The sequence below is a fragment of the Corvus moneduloides genome, chromosome 1 (assembly GCF_009650955.1).
Source record: "Corvus moneduloides isolate bCorMon1 chromosome 1, bCorMon1.pri, whole genome shotgun sequence".
Lineage (NCBI taxonomy): Eukaryota > Metazoa > Chordata > Aves > Passeriformes > Corvidae > Corvus > Corvus moneduloides.
In genome coordinates this window covers 67,728,816-67,750,056 of record NC_045476.1, presented here as the reverse complement: position 1 = coordinate 67,750,056, position 21,241 = coordinate 67,728,816, and the positions used below count along the sequence as shown (strand labels likewise).

Genomic DNA, 21,241 nt, shown 5'->3' with positions numbered 1-21,241 from the left:
GGGCATCTGGTCTGTATTTTCATGTGGCCCTGTTTCAGCTTCTTGGAAATACAAGATTATCCAGATAGGTACTTTCTGGATCCCTGATTTGTTTTATACAAAATGTGAAAGGGAAAAAAATTAAATGGTTTAATCTAAAACCTTTTTTAACTGGAAATTTTCAAACCAATTAAAAATCCAACTGAACTCGGTTGAATTCCCAAGAGATTATTGAAATAGAGGGAGGAAAACAGAAATGATCAACAGAAATATTGAATCTTACGATGCAGCATCATTACACCTTTGTTTAATTACACCTTTACCACATATCTCTTGCAAATGTCATCAGATTACAGTTTCACTGGATGCTTTTCCTTTTGAGTATCTACAATGCTGAACTGAACAAGGGTATGAGAGAAAAGAGTCTTTTATTCTTTTCACTTGGATTTCTTGCTGAAATAGTGATGCAACATCTGTAACTTGTGCTGCAGTTAAAAGACCTCATATTCTTGGGGATCTTGGTGCTTGCAGTCAGGTTGGGAACGGTAATGGCAGGCACAGCAGGGAACTGGCATTCAATATGCTGAATGAGAAGGTGAGTGTTTTAGCACAGCTGCCTCCTGAGGGTCAGGGGAAAGGAAAAGCCCTGTGGGAGGATTTTTCAAGCACCACTGAGCTGGCACACCAGGAGTCGATGATTGACTTTAGAAGATCCCTGCTGTGCGAAGGATTGAGTGTTGTGGTCCTCTTTATCACTGGATAGACATTTCGTTTGGAGAAGCCAAAAAATGGAAAGTAGTGAGATAGCAGCAAAACAAATTAAAAAATAACCACCAAACAACTGTCTGTGCTGACAGTGAGGTCTGGAGATTTGCTTTTGTTGCTAACAGCTGCATTGATTTGGCAGTTAATTTCATTAGAAATACTGATTCTGTATGGCATTTATAAGATTCCTGTATGAAAAACTGATGACCTGATGATGATGCACTGCAGGTTGAATTGTTGGTCTTGAAAAGGACATTAATTTGAACTTCAGTATAAAGAGGAGATTGTATTTGGTATGTACAATCAGAAATACATAACAGTTTCAATCTTAATATGTGCATTTCTTCACAGGAGTTCAGACGTGCACCACAGAACGGCACAAACTGGAAAGCCCAGCCTTCTGCTGAGATCCCAGTGAAAACACAGCTCAGCTCGTGGATGGCTTTTCAGCTCCCATGGCAACAAGAGGGAGGTGGACTGAAGATCCTGTCTGTCAGCCTGGCTCTACTGGCAGTTCTTGTTATGTTTTACTACAGAGGAATGAAAACAGAACCGTGAACTGAATGGGGCTTTTATAAAAACAGTGAAACTGCTGTTTAAAATCTTCAAAGGAAACACTTTTACCAACAAATCTTTTTTTCTTTTTTCTTTTTTTTTTTTTTTAGAAAAAAAGAAAGCTAATCTAAATTGGGCAATAATTTGTACTCACTCTATGCCTTTCCTGTCATTCAAAGGAGAGAAGGTTAATAAACTGTAGGGAGGCCTATCTTGCCAAAACCTGAGATCCTTGGTTGGTAGAACAGTTTGTTGCACCTTTCCTTTTCTTTTTTTCCTAAGATGATGCAATGTTTGCATTACATACTCTTTTCATAATTGCTATATCAGGTAAAATTGCATTAAGTTTGTAAGGATCTTTCCATTGAGTGATATTGGTCATCTTTTATGGTTAGGATATTTAAAGTTTTCCTAAAGATTTTTCTTGATGCAGTGTGATGGTTTGGTATCTGTCTTTTTACATTAGAATGAACACTGCAAGGCCATTAAAGTTTGTCATTTGTTGCTATTTATTTTGCTGTCATGTCTGAAAGAATTTTTGTCTGCCATCTTGCCTCTCTCAAGTTCACAATTAGTTATTAGGCTTTGTTAATACAACAAGAATTGTTTTTTACATAGAAATAGTTTTAAAGGTGTTGGGTTTTTATAATTGAATGGGAAGATGTAGTTCTGGTGATAGAGTTCTGTTAAAAGATGGATTTAATACAGTCTGTAGATTTAATACAATGCTTAAAGAACTACATGTGAATCTCCAGAAGCTGTGCGTTGGCTCAAGAAGACAATTATTACTCTCTTAGTGGGAAGGTTGCATTTTACACAATGAAAATTTCTAATTACTTTCTTCAAGCCATTTTTGTCATAACAGGATCTCCAAACATGCTGAGAGTGTCCTGGTCAGTCAGGGACTGGACTGTGTGCCCAGTTCTTCCAGCACCTGATCGCATAATATTGTTGGTTTGTTCATGCCTTGTCACCTTTCTGAAACTTCATCCAAACTTCCACTTGCAAAGACTGTTTAAAGTCATAAGAGCAGGAACTGCAGAGGGGTTTTTTAATGTTTGTTTCATACTCAGATAGAGCGGAGCTGTCTTACTTGGCTGTTGTGGTTTAACCCCAGTAGGCAGCTAAGACAGAGCCACTTGCTCACTCCCCTGCAGTGGGGTGGGGGCAAGAATCAGAAGAGTAAAAGTGATAACACTTACGGGTCAAGGTAAAGACACTTAAATAGGTAAAGCAAAAGCTGCCCGTGCAAACAAAGGAAACCAAGGAAATAATTCATTCATTACTTTGACAGGCAGGTGTTCAGCCATTCCTGGAAATGCAGAAGAGGCCTTGACTCGGTGCAAGCTCCACTCAACAACAGCAAATCCAAAACATAGCCCCATACCAGTTGCAGTGAAGAAAATTAACTCTATCCCAGCTGAAACCAGTACATTGTCTCTACAGTGCAGAGGAATAATCCCCTAGTAAGAGTGCTTTGTACTTTATAAACCGGGGATTCATAATAGTTACAGACAATTGATCAGGAAATTCCACCATGATGTTTTTAGCACAGCCTATAAATTATAACAACAGATGTAATTGTCTTCAGGAAATCAGGAGTGTGATGACTTGAATATTATATTCCTTATTGCAACTACTGAAAGTCATGAAGGTCATGAACAAAGACTGAAAACTCATGAGTTTTAAAAGAAAAAAAAAAAGGAAACAAAACCCCAACAATCGTGCCCTTGATTTGCTTCTCTTTGTTGGGCTGCTTTTTTTCTCAGGCTTTTCTGTAGAGCAAGGAATATATAACAATCAGTAATTTACTTTTCTAACAAATCTGAGAAATTCTCAAAAAAACCTCACCAACTTGACTCTGGGAGTTGAAATTTTCAGGAAAGTACCACAGATTGCAAGATTCTCAGGAAAACTGTGGATTGGCAAAATCATCATATCCAAGCCAAATTTTCACATGTGATGGGAATAATCTATGCAGATACGTTCTGTGCCTCTAGCATTATCTCTGTCAGCCACTCTAGCTTATCTAATCGTGGCAATTACAGACTCATTGCATCAGCTATTACGGAGATTTATGAAGCTTGTGATTTAGATTCTGTGCATCGTTGTCTTTAATGGGACCAGCTTATTTTCTTAGAAGTAGTGCAATATACTGAAAGAGGCCAAAGAACTTTGTAAATGACATTGCTCACAGTATATTCTTAAACTCAGCTTTAATCTGGTAAGTAGGAAGTGTTGTTTATCACATAGTTTGTTGCCTTCCTTTAGATTTTGAGAGGTTGTGTTGTCGAGCAGCATTATGTTTGTTATTGTTTTCTGTTTATGTACAGCTAAAGCTTCCAAACCCACTGAGCTGAGCAAATCAGTTCTGGTCAAACAGCTCACCTGGACCAAGCCTGGACCAAGCCTGGGGCTACTGGTGCAGCTTGGAAACCTCAGTGAGTGTGGAGTGAACTGTACAAGTACATCCTCCTCATGGAACAAGTTGACCTGTACACATCTGATCTGTGATTTTTGATCCTGTTTGGCTCCCTGAATGCTTCTAACTGCCCTGCCAGGCAGCATTTTTAATTTTTACATCAACATTATCTTTGAGACCTATTTCCACCAAGTATTCCCTCTTTACAAGCCATAAGGGGGGGTGAGAAATCTGCTGCACTCCAGCTTAACAAGGTCATTGCAGGAGCGGTTACCCCACAGTCAACTGATCCCACTTTTACACATCCTCAACACACTCATCACTAGAGAATGGGTCTGCTAATAAGCAATCTACATTCAGTGCCCTTTTTTCAGAGCAAAAAAAGAATATCATTTCCATTTGATACCAGTCTCAACAATTTTTCTTAAATGTTTGCAGTAGCTCTGAGTTCTCTTTGGCTGTTTTCTATGAGGAATCTTGCAAACCACAGAACCCTGAGTAGCAAAGACATCTTCAATCTCTCATGAACAACATTAAGTACACACATTTTATTTTCTGCTTGTGCATTGTATGCTAGAGGACTTTGTCATTTGATCTTTTCATTGTAGCTTTCTAGTAATGGTATACTTGTTTAGAAAAAGAGTATGACAGATGAAGTGTTTTATGTAAAACTTGTTCTATAAAGCAAGAGAAAGAAGAAAAAGAAGGTGCTTTTTGAGGAGATTCACCTCTGTTGCATCATTCCTTGCACATCTCTGAACATCTGATAGCTACTGTTAATCTAGTTTCACTCCCCAGTTCAACTTCCCATATGGAAAGCTGGAGTGATTTTTGAATAACAGCAAGTAATATCTGAAGTGGCAGCAACTGGCAACTCTGACACTGAGCTTGGCTGTGGCCATTACCCAGAATCCTCCTGCTCTTCTTGAGAAGCAATTACAATTTCACAGGTTGGAATTAAAATTCCCTGCAGTATGCAGGAGAGTAACTGAAACTGTCAAAGTGATTTCAAGCTGCTAATCTCTCACTGCTCCAAGAGTGAAAATAGAGCCCCTCTTACCCAGGCACTGATCTGACAACTTAAAAACTCCAGCCTTCCACTGCGTTTAAATACATATGGAGAGTGGCTTGATCTGCTCACAGAGGATATCTGTAAAGATGTTATGTCTATGAACATTTGTGTGTTATTAACAAGTCTATCTTTTTTAACTTTAAGACGTGTGTAACTTCAGGGACTAAGATGAATATAAAAGAAGTCTTATGCAAGAGCTCTGACAATTTAGAGGAATGAGTGGGCATGTGACTGTGTGAAGCTTATTAAAATCTTTGTTTATGTCTTCTCGAACATGCACTTTTTGCTAGAAAAATTGCTTGCAACTTTCCCAGATTTTATTTTCACGGTTTTATATCCCACATTATATTTTGTGTGCACTGTGGTTGATTATATAGATAGAAACAAAGAGCATTTAGAAATGAAACAGCAGAGGAAAAAATTGAGGGGCTGTAAAACTAGGGTGCAAAATGAAAAATACTAGTGCAAAAGCTTTAAAGCAAGTTTTATCTAGGAGACACAGACCACAGAGTTAGGAATTGGCTGCAAAATACCATTTGACTTGTTGACAGGCAGGGTTCATCCATTAGATAATTAAAATCAGAGTCATTGCTGGAAAGTGTTTGTGCAAATATCATTAAATGTCTTTTAGTTCCATATTTGATTCATGCATGCTCTTAGCATTCAAGTGAATGCTTTTTTTCTTTAAATGAAGGTTCTTCAGTAGGAGGAAGGGAGATGAATTATTAATAGTCTATTTTCATTTTAAAGAAGTACAATACAAAAAAAAAAAAAAAATCATGCCACTGCACCACATGTCTGTTGGTATCCCAGGGTCTGTTAACTCCCACTTGGGAAGTTGTGGTTATGGAATTGGATCATTAATGCTGTCTAGTCATGTCCCATGAATGGGGAAAGAGTAATATTTGAGTATTCTTTCAACAATCTTTATTTTGCTGGAAAATATTGAGCAATTACAGCCATTCTTCTTAAAAAGTGGTCTTAATGTTTTATAGAGGACAATCTGCCCTGCATGGTGTGCTTAATGCTGGTTTTAGGTAATGGGGTGAATTTCCATGTTGGTGACCAGAGCGTGATGCAGATTTGTGCCTACAACTTGCGTGCTTTAAATGTGCCATCTGTCTTTGAATGTGAAAACAGCATAGTTGTGCTCAAGTGAGCATAAAATATTGTGTCTGCTCCCTTCCTGGGTGGTGTTTGTGGGGAGTGGTGTACAAATGATAGTTGGCAATGGGTTACAGATTACAGGAGAAGCTTGGAGATGATAAAACACACCAAAAAAGGGCCATGATTGTTTGGCACATTGTAAGAGTTGGGGATCTGAGAGAAATTAATGTGATGAAATCATGACATGATGGGAAATTTGGCTTTTCATGGTTAGGATATCATAACAGTATAATCTGAAGAATGAAACTTTAATGGTGCTTGGAAGGCTTTGCTGCACAGACACCCTTACCCTTCCCAACTGCTCATAACTCTTGAGTTCCTGTGCTGTGTTAGAGCAGTCTGTTCCACCACACTGGTACCACAGCCCGGCCTCTGGCTGTGGGCTGGGCACACGCAGTTTCATGGAGGAGGGCATTCCAACTGTCCCCTCTCACCCTGCTTGTCAGTGCATTACATTTCTTGCTGTTTGGTACGTGAAATGGGTAAACTGTGGCCAGCAAAGAAACTTCCTCAGTCCGGTGGCATTCAGTGTATAATGCACGCTCTTTAGTGGTTGCAAGCTTCAACTATTTGTTTGGGTTTTAAGTACCTCCATTCCACTGTGAGCCTGCATTCTCTCTTAGCCTTTCTTCCAGCTGCTTCATCCAAGCTATCAGCACCTCATTTTGTTTTATGGAAGATGACGTGTCTTCAGAAGGGTACGTATTAGTTTGAGGAAGATGGCTTTTTCCCTGAAAACAAGAATGCTGCTTCTCCAATGGAGCTGATTTGCCAGAGGTATCAGTGCTTGGAAGCCATTGTTGTGCAGTGTCTGTCCTTCAGCTGTGTGGTGTCTGTCTGCCAAAGCCTTTGGGTTATGCCAGAAACTCCCATTTGCTAATAAGCAGGATTAAAAGGCCTCTTCTGCTGTGCTGTATTAAGTTTTGAACTTGCAAACCCCAGAAATGCCGTAATTCAGAGCAAGAGGTAAAACACATCGTTGATGTCAGCTGAACATATTAAATTTGATATGCACTAGTGGCTTTATGAGCTATAAAAGTCAATATCTAAAAATCACCAACTACAAGATGTCTATACAAGAGATTACAAAGGGCTGTGTGGGACATGGTCTGCAGAGTGTTAGTATGAGACTGCAGGAGGAAACAAGAGAATGAGTTACCAAGTCAGCTGTACAGATAACCAGTGGCAGAGCAAAAGATGTTCACACTCAAGGGACAGCTTAATCTCCAAGTATTATGGTAATATTAAGCAATTTAGAAAAGACAGATAGCAGCTTGGACATGCTGCAGCAGCATTAATTTGCTTCTGTCCTGCTTGGATTGTTTAGTAGGCGAAAAGGGCAATCTGAATGACATTCTCCAGCAGAGGGATAAAACAGAGCCTAACAGCAGATAGCAGCTTTGGATCTGTGAGTAGTAAGTTATTTAGAACAAATCTGAACCTCCTGCACTTCCATGTCTCCTCCCTGTGCTCCTCTGAAGGGACACCTTGTTTTCATTTGGCTTTATTTGGCATTTTTTTCTGCAAACACATGTTCAGGTTCCCGAACCTTTTTTATTTTATCTGACTGAAATAATACTGAAAAAAATCATTTGCTTTTGCTTCTGGTTTTAAGATCAAACTTGTTTGGATTTTTTTGCATGCCCTGTGAGCCTGCATCAACCAGCATCTTACTTGTAGGAGGGGGAATCAATTTATGCTGAAATGAACCTAAACTGGAAGTTTTCAGTTGGTTTGTGAAGGACTACTAGGGATATCAAAAAAATTAAGCCTAGCTGGCAATGTCTCTATCTGCAGATTTGCCAGTATTGCATACTAAAAATTATTGAAGCTAACTAATCTAAATCTACTGATAAATTCTCGGTTTCTACCAATTTATAGTGTCATTAAAGTCAGACACACAGCTTACTTGATAGCCTTGCCCCACCATATATCTGCTGTAAGAATTACTGCTGCAGGACAGTATTATACATTGCTCTCACCAGGTCCTCCACAACATCTACAGTGCAAGAAGAAAAACAAATGATAAGCAGCAGATAAGAGACAGTTCCTAAACTTCGTAAAGAAGTGGCTGTCTTGAGCTTCAACAGAAGCGCTGATGAAAGGGTGTAGTAAATTGTAGGTTCAGTTCAGAAAGTTTGTTCTGGAGTAGCTGTCAGCTGTGTTCCAATATAAGAAGTTTCTGTGCTGTGATAGAAGGCGTGGAAAAGGATGGAGGACCTCTTCTCTTCCCCAGCCATGTAGCAGCAGTCTACCACTGTAGACGTAGATGTGGCATATATATATATATATATATATATATATATATATATATATATACATGTTGTATGTAAAACAGCAGCAGAGCTTCCAGGGCCAGCCCTTTGTCACCTGTGTTTCTCTCCATAGTCTTTGAAAGCTATTTTACTTACCATGTCCTGCAGGACCCTTATATTTCTGATGTCCTTTGATGAGCTCGGAAGCTCTTGTGAGTACATTCTGCAGACATCCAGGATTACAGCTCCGGCTTTCTGAATCACAGCAGGGAGAATGAGCTATTCTGGCCTTTCACATCAAAGTTGTTGTCATAAGAGGGTTCAATAGTATATTTCCTGTTCTTGCTGCATACACTGCTGCAAAAGTTGAGTCATCAGCATATAAATACTTTCTTGGCCTCAGAATACCTGATTTTTTTTGTGTGTTGATTGGCTGCCCATTTCATTTTTCTTTCCACACTTATTGACTCATCTAAGAATAATGAAATTGGGTTGCTGCCAATCATACTTCATATTGCTTCAAATGTAGGAATGCTAAGGCAACGCATAAATACTATCTTATCTGCTAGGAAATCCATGAAACTGAATTTTGAGTCATTCTCATTCACAGCAGTAGCTTGAGCTAAAGACCTGGAATAGTTTTGGTAATAAAATCTGGTCCTGTGGACATTCTTGTGCTGTACTCTCTTATCGTTTGCTCATGAGGAAAGAAATTAAATGAAAGTCTGCTTTGTGGAGAGAACAGGTTTTATTCTGTTTTTTTGAAATGTTTATCAATCTGTCCAAACTCACTTGACAGGTAGAATTGACAAGGTCTCCTTGCTTTAAAAAAATGACAGTTCACTAACTAGTCTGATTTTCTAATTGTCAGAGTTCAGTTATCTAGACATGCTATTCGTCTTTCAGGCAGTAAGAACAAGCTGGTGTGATGGCCAAAGAAAGCATAAAACTTCTTTTTTCTTAGACTTCATACTTGTTTGGAAAGCAAAACTTTTAGCCTTATGGAAGAGGAATGCTATAGACAGTTCTTTCCATACCTTGTAATTGTCAATATGGGACAAGTTTTAAGTAATACAAAAACCTAAGCAAAGGAAGAATTTTAAATAAATGACTCTATTCTGTTGTGCAGTATGGTTTTAAGTTAAATTACACTTTAGGCATCCAATTATGGTATTTTGCTCATTTTTCTCTCTCTCTTTTTTTTTTAATGTTACATTTCCTCATAGTTCTTGTCAGATTAAACATTTTCATTTCAAAGTAGAACGGTTGTAACTCACATGGTACTCTTATGAAAACAAATTTTGAGTCACAATAATTTCTATAGGCTGAAACTTAATTTCCCAGAAAGAAGGATCAATGTGGCAGCCTCGGGAAGTGAGTACAGTGGCCCGAAGAGATTTAAGACTAAGGATTCTGCCTTTCTGTCCTATGTCCTTCTATTGACAGCTCTTGCTTGCACCAGCAGTACTGCCATGAGACTGCCTGAAGGGAAGTTTGGGTGGCTCATCTGACTGAAACAGTGTTTTGGTGGGGTTCATTTGCTCATGTTGCTGCGAGCATCTTTGCAAGGCAAAGGCTGATTTACATCACCTTGAACTGCCAGAGAGGATTTTGAGTCTTACATGCTGAACTGCCTCTTGCTGGTAGAGCTTTGGAAAGGTCTTTACTCCACCACTTTATTTCCATTCCTGAGTTGCAGAGGCATGCCATTGACACGCAAATTCATGACTGAAAACAGATCACTGTTGTGCAAGCACTGTGGAGCAGAGCCATAAACTTGTTTGAAGACCTCCACACAGCTTCAGAGGTAAGGTGTGCTTGGGAATTGCAGAGCCAAGGTCACAGCCCATAGGGCAGGCAGGATGTTGCTAAACTACAGGGTTTACTGCAGTGATCTTTTCTGATCAGCTCAGGATTAGTGGATCATAAAGGACACAGAAATTTCCTCTCGACCTGTCCTCTCCCTTAGGCTAGTAACTCATTTTTGATATCTAGAGGTACATACCTAATAAAACTTTTTTTTTTCTTTCCTTTCTTTTTTTTTTTAATGGGTGTTCAGTTTGCTGGTGGGCTCCAGGAAGTGCTGTTCATGTGGGTAGAACAGGCTTCATCTTTCATGACTCCCAATCTGTCTCTTTTGTTAACCATAGAAATCAGTTTAAAAAACAGCTGGCATGAGAGTGGGTGGTTTTGGTTGTTTATGGTTTTGGGGATTCTTTTCTCTTGTTGCTTACTTTCCTGATGCACATGCTGCTAAATTTCTATTTGTTAAGGAAGTTCAAAGGAGGAAGAAGTAAGTTCTGCGTCATTTCAGTTTGCCTTTGTGCTTAGATCTGGTCAGAGCCAGCCAAACTCTGGGCAGTCAGCAATGTGAGCAAACATAAAGCAGAGATCTAGAAAAGCACTGGGAGCTTTAAAGTCACATTAAGACTTTGTAATAAACTTCTGCTTTGAAGATTTGCAGTATGACACATGAAAAAAATGTTAACTTCCATTAAAGGTTCTCATGAGATTTGTTACCAAATGTTAGCAAAAAATTCAGCAGAACATTTCAAGGGGTACAATCCAAAAGTTCCTATTATGCATTTGATGAAAACATCTTTAAATAGCCTAATTAGTGTAAAGGAGGAAACAGTGTAATTGCACCAGATTGATATTAAATGCAAATTTGGTTTTTTGCAAGCATTTAGAAAAACAATGACTTTTAGTGAGAGCTTCATGGAAATACGTGAGAACAGAAATGGTTTTTGCTTGACAGTCTGTCCAGTGCTCCCAAAGTATGTGGAAAGCAAATGACTAGACGTTTACATTGTGAAACACCAGGAAAAAGTAGCAGTTTATGATCAGTATTCTTAATGGAGTACTGTGGGCATCCTGCTATTTCTAGCAATACTCTTTTTTCACAAGTCTTTCCCCTGGATTGGCTTGCATTTACTAAAGAATATATACACTGCTTATATATGTATTCTGATATATTTTGGTCTTTCTCCTGTTCATTCTGTAGTCAGTGGCTTGAGAAGGCTTGTGTGAGTTTAGAAAGAGGAAAACATGGTTTAAGAAGCAGTACTGTGTCTTGCTCTAATGGCTCTGAAATTTAGTAATTTCGATTTCTTGAAGCAAATGCCCTGTTTGGGGCCAGCTGAGGGAGAGAGCTGTCTCCCCTGCCCAGGCCTGCTTGCAAGACAAATGGCTCCATTGTTTCTGTGGTGTGCAAATATCACCGGTCCTGGGAGGTCAGGATTGCACACACTGAGTGGGTGCTTAAAGGACTTGGATGAAATACACACAGAAGATTTTAAAGATAAGGAGTCAGTAATGGTAAGACTTGTGTACTCTCTAACTGTGTTTTGGTGGTACAGTAAAAACACAAAGCACTGAGCTTGTGTAAACTTACTCATTCTGCTGGATCAAAATATGTCAAGCTGCTTTCTACCAGTAGGCTTTGTGCCAGATAAGGTATCATTTTTCCCTCCGCAGCCAGCCTAAAAAACCTGAGGCTGCCATAAGCCTTCTGTCTTTTGCAGAAATGCAGTTATGTACTTGTGCCTGACGCGATCCATGAGTGTTGTAGGTGACCTGGTGTTTATGTGGATGTGGAGGCACAGGCTGGGAGACAGCAGTTGTCTGAGGCTGAGCTGGGATGGGGTGAATCTGGGCTGTGGAGGCTTTCCAGAGGAGTGTACAGCTCTGCAGGAATCTGGGCCTAGGGTGAGGCTGAAGGTTAGCTGTGGAGGAGCATATAGATTTTTCATTTTAGTGCTATAAAGGTGATTTTTCTTTCCGTTTTGAAAACAGGAGTTGTCATAGGCATAAGGGCTTATCTAGCAGCCTGCAGGCAGATCAGGTATTACAGAAAGGCACAGCAGTGTTGGTGAGCTGGTGATCTTTGCTTTGGCTCTTGCTGGTGGTGTTCTGCATTAGGCTGAAACAGTTCTTCACGGAAGATCAGTGATTATGGAATTTTGGCAGACTTCTAAGTTACTTATGTTTCAAATAGAAAATAAAAAATCTTCCTGATGTATTTTATATCACCGCCTGTTGCTCTGACCGCACACTTTGTGGTACAGTTTTGTGCTCTCCTTGAATTACACAGATGGCTTCTGCTGTGTGGTGTCCTTCATAATTAGCTGTCCTAGAGCTGGAGTAAAAACATGCTAAGAACTTTGGCATCTTAAAATGCCGTATAATCGCCTAAGATTTTGGAAGCACAGTCTCTGCCCCTCACGCTCCACCCCTTAGCCTCAGGGGGAGAAACACTTTTCTCTGTTGTCCTGCATCTTCTGCAGTGGGAATTGCCCCTTCAGTTGTGTCTACTAGAAATGGCACTTTACCAATATCTGGGACCATTATTGACTTTTATATTGCAGACAATGACAAATCACTCATAAACACACTTCATTGTTATGGTGGTTGTTTGGTATCTAGGTAAAACACAGTTGGATGAATTCTAGTCACATGCCAGTGTCTTCACTCAGCCTGAGACTCTATAGAAAGCAGTTGTGGTGGGGGACCGTTGTCAGAATGAGACAATCCTGATGACAGGACTGAGTGGGCTCTTTTAATTCCACTGCAGCAAAGTGGTTTGAGGACCTGCTTCTCTCTTATTTGGAAATAGAAATTATCTGACTCAAGGATTCCTACATCGACTGCAATCCTGGGGTAGAGAGGCAGCACCAGAACTGTATGCAGAGTAAAATTTTTTGAAATACTAATTTATCCACATTTTCAGATACATCTGCTGATCTCATATTTCTTTAGCCCACCAGAAAGGGCATATTTTCATCATTCTTCTTTGCAGATATGCACTGGAGTATAGAATTCTTTCTAATGCATTTGAGTGAAAGATTAAATCCTTCTCTCCCTATAATTTCATTACTCCCGTTGTTTTAATTTATAAGATCACTGCGACAGATTTTTTTCTAAGGTGGGTTTTCTGGACTTTGTTTAAGGGCTTGGAGGAAGGGGGAAAACAATTAATGTAAGAGAATTATTTTCATTCCAGTAATGTTGATTCGTTTGGCTCATAAGAAGAGCTTATTTTTTTGTTTACTTGGAAAGAATGAATATCAACACATAAATAATCAGCTGAGAACTAGATTTCCAGGAGGAAGAACTTTCCTAGTCACTTTTCTGTTAATTCAAAGCAGTATCTTTTAAAACTGATGTAACTCACAGCCTTATGATGATCACATTACCTTCCCTTAGGAGTAAACACGGACAAAAGTGTCTGCTTAGTTTCCAAACTAGAAGAGTTGTTGCCTCAGGTACTCAAATTCCTATAGAAAAAAGCTTTCCATAGCTCTTGTAGCTGTACATACTGAATGTATCAGTGTACCTGGGGACTTCCATGCCAACTTTTGCCAAGTACCATGAACTCTTCTTCAGAAAGACATGGAAAAACAATTTACTGAACAAGCCTCCCAGAAGTACATTTTTCAGACAGTCTTTCACCTAGCTAAAGTACATAGGCATGATGTGCTATAGCTGGAAGAAGCTAACCACATCATATAATTTCTGAACTGTTTTCCCCCTTCTTTTCACTCTTGGAAAGGTATGTAACCTAACAGGACAACAGGGCTGACTCTTTCTTCAGACCCCATTGCAGTGCAACACTGAAACCTCCTTCTGGAAAATCCTCTTGGGCTAATACAGTGCAATCCCACTTTTCATAATTTGCAAAACCTAATGTATTTAGCTTGTTGACAGCATCCCACAGAATCTGAGGTCCCAGGGACAATCCCTGTCCTTCACAGCTCAGGGATTTTGTAATACTCAGCAGCAGTAAGAGATTTGTCCAGGAGGAAGGCTGGGGTCACTGGTCATGGACATAATCTGCATCATTATCTCTTTCAGCAATATAGCTTGGTTTTTAATGTTACATTGGGAAGTGTATTGCTTACAGTATGCATAAGTCCTCAAATGCTTTTATCAAGTACCTCAGATGTTCCAGACTGCAAGCATGTTTTTGGGCTACGTGCATCTATTGGCTTGTTTCTTTATCATGGTTTCATAACACTGAAAATAGATTCAGAAGCAAATTCACCTTCCTCAAACTGCTTGATGTGAGAAAATTCTGCTTCTAGATTATGCTATTATAAAAGATTACTGTGACCCGGAGATGTACTACTTAGCTTATCATTTTCCAAGTTTAAAAGAATTAGCTGCCAGCAAAAGAAACTTACTTTCTGGTTGTTTTAAAAGCATTTTGCAGACTTTGGATGCTACACAGGAACAGTTAAATAAATATAAGTACCCAGTCTTCACACTGGCTTCCAGATATTTACAGTAATAGTGCCAAAATCCCTCCTTCATACATTGGACTTCTATAACCTAATGAAGCAGCTGGTGCCAAGAATTTAGTAGCTTAGAGGATAAGAAGTTGGTGACAGAAGCTGCAAAGGAACCAAGCTTTACAAGCATACCTTGAATGCATTTGGTGCATTTGGGGGTGAGGTGGAGTTATTGTCTGTGCAGAATACCTGAAAAGAATTGCTAGGTTTTGAGTCAGCAGAGCATTACCAGCTTTACAGCTGAGGAATGTATTTTCTACCCAGACTGAGTCAAATGGAAAACCAACTTTAGTTTTGTAATAAGAATTGCATGTGATTATTTAAAAAAAAAAAAAAAAAAGAAGAAAAACAAAAAGAAAAATAGAGATCCTCTTGAGTTGTGTTTTCATAATGGGAAAGTATTGGTCCTTTCTGGTGGTACTTGGAATTGGCCAGAGTCTCTTGTTCAGCTGTTTCTGGACATAGTTCAGGACAGACATCCTTGGGGATGATTAAACTAAAGAGAGTCTTTGTAGGTGTACAGTTGTCTGAGTTACCAGTAAACCTACTGTTCAATGCTAAAATGAAATCTCACTGCCAGAACTGTGCTGGAACATTCAATTTTTAATTACTATTTAATTACAATTTTAAAAAAAACCTGGCCTTAGACTTCAGCCTGCTCAGTGGGGCAGCAGAGGCTGAGGCCTATGCAGGGAGAATCAGTGTGATACTTTTTCTCCCATTGTTTTGAACTTTGTGTGCATGTGACATTACAAAGAATGAACATAAAATACTGCCAAGTCATGACTGTAACAAATCTGCACCTACTTGCACATAAGGTGGTCAGAAGTCAAGCCTGGGAATATTTACTCCCTGCAGCCTGTCAGTAGTCTGGCAAAAATATGAGTACACACCCTTATCCAGAATAATGTTAGGGCCTCATTCATGTTTAGCTGAACCCACTTTGGAAAGGGAAATACCTTGTGACATTCTTCAGTGGCCTCTATGGACAAATAAATAAAAGATTTAATGGAGCTTTCACAGTAGGGTATTGGCAATTGAGGAGGACCCTGAAGACTGGGTTGTATAAATTAGGCAGAACTGGGATATTTTCAGAGCTCCATAAGGGATGAGGAAGAGGTCTTTCATCCACCCAAGTTCCTGGGGCTCTGAGCGAAAAAACCCCACTCCACGTTTAGCACAGGGAACAACCCTTTCTCATGAGTGTTTTGAGGCTGTGTGTGCATCTTTTAGTCTGGCCTTATTCCATCAAATACTTTCCTCTGAATTGGACACTGGATGGTAACGGCTTTTATTCTGCCAGCAGGTAATTAATTATGATAAACGTGCAAATTGTCTATTGTCTCAATAGGCTCTGTAGAGCCAAAAGGGTGCATGTAACTAAAAATATTCTGGTGAAAGGTCTGCTGTATTAATGAGCACTGCAGCAGTATTCCACACTGAGTCACTTAGAGCTGTGCTGTCAATTACCTGTGGATTAAGGACCAATGTGATTTGAACCAGATCCCTTATGACCTGAGTGGAAAGCCCCAAAGGGTTTTGTGGCACTGCTTCTTACAAATGCTCCATGACAGTTCAGTTTTCAATTCTTATTCTTTCTCTCTTTTTTCTTTTTTTATTAATTTTAAATTTTTTGAAAGAAAGACTTCAAAGTAACAGCCTAACTTGTTATTAATATGCTTTATAGTATATATCCTATGACTTTCTTTCCTTGTCCCATTCATTAGCCTTCACTTTAGTTTCTGCACCTGGATGCTGGAGGGAAGGAGGTGGGGCAGGATGAGGGGGAAACAGATGATGCATGCCAGAAAAAAAGTAACTATGGTGGTAAGAAGTTTTAGCAACTTGGAGAAAAAATCCTTTCCCTCACAGCTTTCCAACCTCTTTTGGCTTTCTTGTTAGCTTTTCAGGGTTATTTGTGTGTGGGAATTTTTATTTTTGTGTGTGTGCACATATTAAGCACATTGTTATATGTAAAGAGGATGGTTCTTCACTTCAACACATCAAGGAGAACTCAGAACCACTTTGTCAACATAAATAAACTATTAGACTATCCACAACTGACATCTTTGAGGTCATCTTCCATAGCCAGAATAAATTTCTCTTTAACAGTACAGATGGATACTAGGAAAGCCAGCAGATGCATTGTAGCTAATCAGAAAGAGACTCAGCAGGGTAACTAAAATCTCTGCTAGAATTCATATCCCTTCATGGAGTTTAATTAAAGAGCTTTGTGTGCATCCTTTTGTTTTATCTGTTGCCAGTGTTTTGTCTCCTATTGTGGCAGTTCCTTCAAATAACCATCAATTTGCTGTGATAATCTACTGAGGAGAATGAGCAGCACTGTTTAATCATATAAAAATGATAATGAGCTTTGGCTGTCAAAGAGTTAAGGAGCTGCTGCTGGCCACTGGAATACAAAAGATCTGGTGCCAAAGGGGCCCCTGGAAGTCTGTGGCACTTCAGACTTCATTGCTGAGCAGCAGTAACTGGCTTGAGCAAGCAGCAGGACAGCGGAGCTTCCTTTGGGGGGAGATAACTGAATTATTGAGCAGCCTCTTAACAGCAGGAAGCAGAACAAGCATGGACAGATTTCTGTTTCACACCCCAGCAAAAATACAAGGCAATCAAAAGAAAGACCTCTTGTCCTACATAAGCACAATGCCTTTGGCATTCTACTGCATTCCTCATCCTCATGGCAGAAATTATAGTTTGGGCATAACCAGGTGTCATTTGGTGCCATTTTGCTGCAGGAGGTAGCAGGAGAACTTAGGGGAATGGGGTTCTGGCTGCTGGGGAAACATGAGCCAAGGTGCAGATAACTAAGGTATGCTTGTGCTCTACCCAAGAGTAGTGTGGATCCAAGTTTATCAAGAAGTAACTCTTCTAAGAGGTGAAAGCTTTCTGTTTTCAGGCCTTTTTTCAAATCCTCTTCTATTTTTCTTTTTTTTTTTTTTTTACCAAGAGGTAAATAAAATCTTGTTCAACCTCTGTATTTTGCATCCAAGCTATTTTACTCGCCAAAGCTGTTGTTTTCCCCTTTCTGTTTTCTCTATCTGGGATCATGCTGAAGTAAGCATGGGGTGGGGAACTTTGTAGAATAGGAACAGCACTGGATCTGAGGAGGAGAAATTGCTGGAAGCCCTATTTCTTAAAGCAGAGGACCAAGAATTCAGCTTAATATTATGTGACTGACTTACCATGTGCTTGCTGTCCTGATTAATGACAGCACTAATGAACTCACGAGGTGTACAGTGCCCACCACCAGCCAGGTCTCCAGGCATGGATATACTTGGCTGGAATGTGTACGGTGGAGCTGGCAAAAACACATCCAGAACCAGGGATGTCTCTGAGGGCAGAGAGATGTGACAGGGCCTGCCTTCCTTCTCTCAGTGAGCGGCCTGGCCACACTGCTGTGGGAAGCCAAGAACTCCAGCACCATGGAGGTAAGCAGGGGCATGGCTTGTGACAGAGCAATGTTGTCACAAGTGTGACGTGAACAGGGCTATGATGGTGCCACTTCGGACTGACACTCCTGTGCCACTAACACACAGAAAGTGGAAAACACTCTGAGGAGTACTCTGGTTTTGTTGGTTGTATGTAAGGAACACTGGCAAGGGAAGTGTTAGTGCTGAATTGGTAAGAGATGCAGCTTTGCCGTTAATGCAGCGTTCATCCTACAGGACACTCTGCTGTGTGTTGGTATTTCTGTAGCAGAAAAGTGAGCACAGGTGCTGTCTTCCTTCCTTCCTTTGCCTACCTTCCACACCTCTCCCCTGCAACTCTGTATTCATACTGTCCATAGCAGTCCTTTGTGGCTCCTCCAGGTGCCACTGTCTCTGCTCTTATATTTCATTATACTCTCCACTCCTGTCTATCCTTCTTTGATCCCTGTGGGCACTGAAGCCAGATGATGCTGTTCAGCCCCAGAGCCACAGAACTCCTTTGGCACTGGCTCTTTGGTGTTCCTGTGGCAAGCCACAGCAATGCCTGTATGACCCAGGCACACTATCTTATTATGCATGAAGAGTGCCATGCACCTTCCTCATTAGGAAAGATGTGAATCTGAGTCACCTTCTCCTCTTTTAAGCTCACTCTTTTTGACATCCCTTTCATTTGTAACTCAGTCTCCTAAGTTCATTCTGCATGCCATCTATGCAGTACATCCTTTTCTCTCAACCCAGACAACTACAACTTTGCTGTTACAACTTCAGCTCTTGTTATCTTATGGATCAATCACTGTACTCATCCTGTCACAAATCTGACAGATGTACCATACCAATCCCCAGTGCTCCTGCAAAGATAACTTTCCCAACGCTTAAATTTAACCGTGTTGTCTGTTATCTGTGCTTTCCCACTGGTTGCTCTTGAAAATTAAGCTACTTGTTTTTACTTCAAGGCTTATCATGACCTGTCTTCTCCCTACCTGTAATCACCTCCTCAGCATTGAAGAGCTAGCTTCCACCTCTATTAACACAAAGTCCTGGTCTTCTTTGAGCACTCGTTCCATTTATAAACATTTTTCATACTCAGGAGGAGCATCCTGTGGAGCTCTGCAAAGCAGCTTCTTTTGGCTCTTAGCATCCATTCATAAGGCTCTTCCTTTCCATGTTGCCTCTTAGAAGACTTCCTGGCTGTCTGAAATTTTCTTGTTTTACTCCCTTCTCTGGCCATTCTGTCCCACCATTTTATGCACAGGCCATGAATGCTTTGGGATTGGGACTGTCACACTGTTTGGCCCAGGTACAGCACATAGCACAAGGGGAATATGGTCTGTGGAAAGGGCTCCTTAAACACTTTGGTAGTAAATCCTTATGCAGCAGGAGTGCAGCTGTAAAAGCAAAGTGCTCTAAGTGTACTAACACAGTAAAGTCATCGCCCTCCTCCTGGTGAAACCAGGAATCCAGAAGAAAAGCAGAGTAATTGGTATCTTTATACTCCCCACTCAGCTTGTCCACAGTCAGAAGAGGTTCCATCTCTTTCTGCTCCTACCTGGCTGATAGCAAGGATGGTGCAAGCACGCCTTCATCTCTTGCAACACAGATTCATCAGCTTATCTCTGCTTTATTGGTGGCTCAGACTGGCAGGGCTGGGTGTGCACTGCTGCAGGCTGGGGGGGAGCACTTGTGGGCCTGCTGGAGTGCCTTTGGGGCAGTAAATCCTAGCAGTGGGTTGGTGGCAAGCAGCCGGGGTGTGGGAGAGGAGGAGCAGCTGGAATGTCTTCAGCCCTCACAGCTGCATGCAGTGTAAGTGTGTATCTACAGCACCGCTGTACTTGCTGGCACATCACAGAAACTTGTCCTTTCCTTTTGCAGAGACTCAGGAAAACATTGGTGCCTTTCTATAGGAATTGAAATCCTTCATTATCCGTGGAGTTTGACTTGTGTCGCGTTGAAATGAACTTCAAAGCAAATTCACATCGAAACTGCTAGAGACTTCATGTTTGCTTGGTTTTGATACAAAACATGAAAATCACCTCAGGCTAGCTGGCAATGCTTGTGACGAGCAAATCTTTTGGTGAAACAAGAGAGGGCTTCCAGTTACTAATGAAATCCTCCCCTCCCCACCCCTCAATCCAGTGGGCATTTACATGGTTTTCTTGTGAACATTTCATGCAGCTTAGAAAATCAAATGCTTCCTTACAGGAAATGTTTTTTCTCTGTTGTGCATCTCTTGTGGCTGGCTGCCAAGAGATCCTGATCCGACACCCAGCTGTGCTTCTATGACTGGCTTTTGTGACCATGGAAAATCTTTTTCTTTATTTTTTTTTCACTTCTGCCTTCTCCATTTTCTTCTCTGTTAAATATGTATAAACAAGTGGAACAAGTTGGAAATCAGAGCCTGTATGTTCTTTGCAGCCATACTGGACAGAAGTGTGATAGCAAAAGGTTAGAGTCTTGCAATCTTAAAAAGCCTCTGAGAAATAAAATGGATAAACTTTTTGTTAGTCTGACAAAAATAATTTTTTATTCCCAAGGTAAGAACCATGCCATATTTCAATGTAAGTTAAAAGTAAGTGACAAAAGGCTCATCCCACATTAAGTTTTGTTACATGGGGGAGGAGATAAAGCTCGTGCAAGGAATACACGAGAAAATCAGTTTCCTTTTCTGGAAAACACGTTTTACTGGTATGCACCCTTCTATACTGTCTTAAGACATTCTGAAGTAACAAGGCTGCAAAAGCAATCCATGTTAGCTTCATTTTGACTTTAACAATGAGGTAATTACTAATGAGGTAATTTCACGTGGGCAGATGTGTGAAAATCCAGAAGGACACCCTGCTTTACACTTATGCAACTGTAAAGTGTTGCAGGTATAAATACCAAAAAGCAGAGAGGAAGGGGGCATGGGGAACAGGAGCAGGCCTGGCAAAAAAAGCCAGCTGAACAGCCCTTCATTTGCATTCTGAAAGCAAGGCCAAATCAAATTAACAAATAGAAGGACATTATGAAATTATGTTCAAAAGGAACACTTCATGGACTGCCATGTTAAAGTGGTCATAGAGCCTCCCTTGGCCAGTCCTGTGTACACGTGGTGTCCTGAGTGGGCATCACTGCGCTGAGGACACAAGGGCTCAGCAGTGCAGGCTTTGGGTGGTGTTCAGGTACATACCAGGAGAAATCCATTTGGCTCTTGTGGAGGTTTCGTTTGCACTTTACAAACCAGGGATTTGGCTAATATGTAGAACAAATGCCTGTTTTGGCCTGGGAAACAGATGCAGTCCTGAATATACAAG

General features: G+C 40.5%; 1 protein-coding gene across 5 annotated transcripts in view; it reads left to right on the top strand.

The window, feature by feature from the left end:
* CDKAL1 (CDK5 regulatory subunit associated protein 1 like 1) overlaps positions 1–5,066 on the top strand; it is a 396,424-nt gene extending 391,358 nt beyond the window's left edge. For all 5 annotated transcript variants that reach the window (XM_032114324.1, XM_032114315.1, XM_032114332.1 and 2 more), the window contains one exon: positions 1,096–5,066. In XM_032114324.1, coding sequence (XP_031970215.1) covers positions 1,096–1,302 — 207 coding nt within the window. In that variant the 3' untranslated portion in view covers positions 1,303–5,066. The remainder of the gene's footprint in view (positions 1–1,095) is intronic.
* The last annotated feature ends 16,175 nt before the right edge of the window (positions 5,067–21,241 follow it).